Raw genomic sequence first — 2,605 nt, forward strand, 5'->3', positions numbered from 1 at the left:
GCAGTCAAATTGGATAAACTCAAATGAATAATTTGCTGGAAGTCCAGGTGCTGTTGAGCGTGCTCCTACCGAAGGAGTATAAGATGCAGGAATTTGTGGATGGCGGTGCAACTGCAATAAACTTTTGTACCCAGTATCCTGCAATCTATGGTCCCACGCTTTTTTCCAAGGCAGTTGCATCGCCATCCACAAATTCCTGCAAATTTTAAGATACAACTTGTAACTCAAATTAACCTTTTGTGTGCCAGATTAGTAAATGACGTAATATTTTAATGGTCTTATCATGACAATATAGAATTACAGAGATGAAATGTTACATAATGACAGTACATCTTCTCAGCCTTCTCAGGGCACCCTGCACATCTTCATTTCTTAAGCTATAGATTAAAGGATTTATCATTGGGGTGGCAATGATATAAACTACTGATGCAAATTTGTCTGTAGCTTCTGCCGAATGCCTGAGTCCAGGCTGCATATAAGTGAACATTGCTGTCCCATAGAAAAGTGTCACAATAATCAGATGCGAAGCACACGTTGAAAAGACTTTGTATCTCCCTCTGTTAGATCGGATTCTCACTATAGCTGCAATCATGTGAATGTAAGAGAAAAGAATGAGGAAAAGTGGAATGAGTAGCAATATGGCACCACCCACTAATGTCACAATGTTGTTTAGATACAAATCCCTGCAGGATAGAAGGTGTAATGATAAAGCCTCACAAAAGAAATGGTTAATTATGTTAGGACCACAGTACGTTAATCGACAAATAAAGAACACATCTACCGAAGATATAATACAACCAGTCATCCATGAAACAGTGGCCATCTTAATACAAGCCATTTTGTTCATAATCCTGCTATAGCGCAGGGGGTTACAGATTGCAACAAAGCGATCAAAAGCCATAAAAGCCAGAAGAACGCACTCGCTTCCTCCCAGGAAAATATATAAAAAAATCTGGGCCATACAGCCACTGAATGAAATAATTTTCTTCTGTGTCAGGAAATCTACAAGCATTTTGGGAACAACAATTGATGTGTAGCAGATATCCAGGAAAGACAGGTGAGTGAGAAAGAAATACATTGAAGTGTGTAGGCGAAGATCCGTTCTCACTGCGACTATGAGAAGAAGATTCCCGGCTAATGTGACCAGGTACATTGATAAGAACAGCTGGAAAAGTAAAACTTGGATTTTGGGGTCACTCGAAAGCCCAAGAAGAATAAATTCTGTCACAGTACTGTGATTTCCTCTTTCCATGGTAATTATTTCCTATTTGTGAAAAAACATCTTTCCCTTAAATGTAGACATACCGTAAGCATCACGTAAAAAACCAAAAAAAACAACTGTATACCATTTGACATACATGATGCATACTTAATTGATGCATACTGTACATTATTTCTTTATGTCAAACTAAAGCTTTAGCTGCTTCATAATTTATGATTTCTATTTCAGAAAATATAAATTAAATTCATAATTAATAATTGAGGTATTCAATGTCATTGTCATAAAATGCATAAACAGCCTGTCCCTTTGACAATGAGAAGCATTAAAAATCAAGATAAGCATTGTGTGAAATATATACTAGAAATGAACAGCATGGTGATGATATTGACATGACATCAATAATATTATATATTATATAATACATATATAACATATATTATATTTAACTGTGCGTGCAATGTCTTGTATATAATGTATAACCTCTGTTCACTTAATGTAACTATATATCTGTCATCATAACTCTGTGCCCAGGACATACTTGAAAACGAGAGGTAACTCTCTATGTATTACTTCCAGGCAAAACATTTTTATAAATAATATTCTTTCATTTTATATGTGACACCCATTTTAAAAAAACTACCATAAATCCATAAAGCAGTAATAGTGATAGTTAGCTGCTATTGATTTGGGCTAGTGAATAACACCCATTGAATGAAGGATGAAGATAAACAACTATATAAAAAATAGGATTAATTAAACTGAAATTTACTATTTGTTATGTAACCTACAATATATCAATGTCAGATGTTAAAGTGTAATAGTGTACACTAATTTCTGATCTACACCAAGAGAGGCTTGTACCAGCTGCACAGATAATTGTGTACAATAAAATATCAAAAGCATCAGTTCCTTATCTCAACATCTAACCATTAATTGTATACCTGTGCAACGGAAACATCATATTTAATAATATGGCTTAATTGACGCTATCATTTATAAATAAACATTGTGAACAATATTTACAAACCAACAGTTGTGAACTGTTTAAGTTGTTGAGCTGGTAGAATCACAATGAATCCCTTCGCAATGGAATACACAATCAATGAATGCACAAACATGCATGCAGAATTTTTTTTTTTTCTACTAATAAATCAATACATTTTCAATATAATATCGTAAGATCTATTACTTGTCAGTTTATACGAGACTTTAATAATTACCTTTATACACCAGGTTTTCAAAGCAATAACATCTCTTCTAAGATGGCAGGAAAATGTAATGTATGTGGAATTAATACGAAGTATCACACGATTATTACAAAGAAAATAATATAAACAAAGTAATTGGTGTTCACCTGTGTATTCTTTCACTGTTGATATGAGA

General features: G+C 33.9%; 1 protein-coding gene across 1 annotated transcript; it reads right to left on the bottom strand.

The window, feature by feature from the left end:
- Window positions 1-313: 313 nt before the first annotated feature.
- On the bottom strand, window positions 314-1,252 carry LOC142493959 (olfactory receptor 2D2-like). The gene has a single exon (XM_075598765.1). The coding sequence runs from the start codon at window positions 1,250-1,252 to the stop codon at window positions 314-316; it is 939 nt and encodes a 312-aa protein (XP_075454880.1).
- Between the last annotated feature and the right edge of the window lie 1,353 nt (window positions 1,253-2,605).

Source organism: Ascaphus truei, chromosome 4, assembly GCF_040206685.1.
Source record: "Ascaphus truei isolate aAscTru1 chromosome 4, aAscTru1.hap1, whole genome shotgun sequence".
NCBI classification, from domain to species: Eukaryota; Metazoa; Chordata; class Amphibia; order Anura; family Ascaphidae; genus Ascaphus; species Ascaphus truei.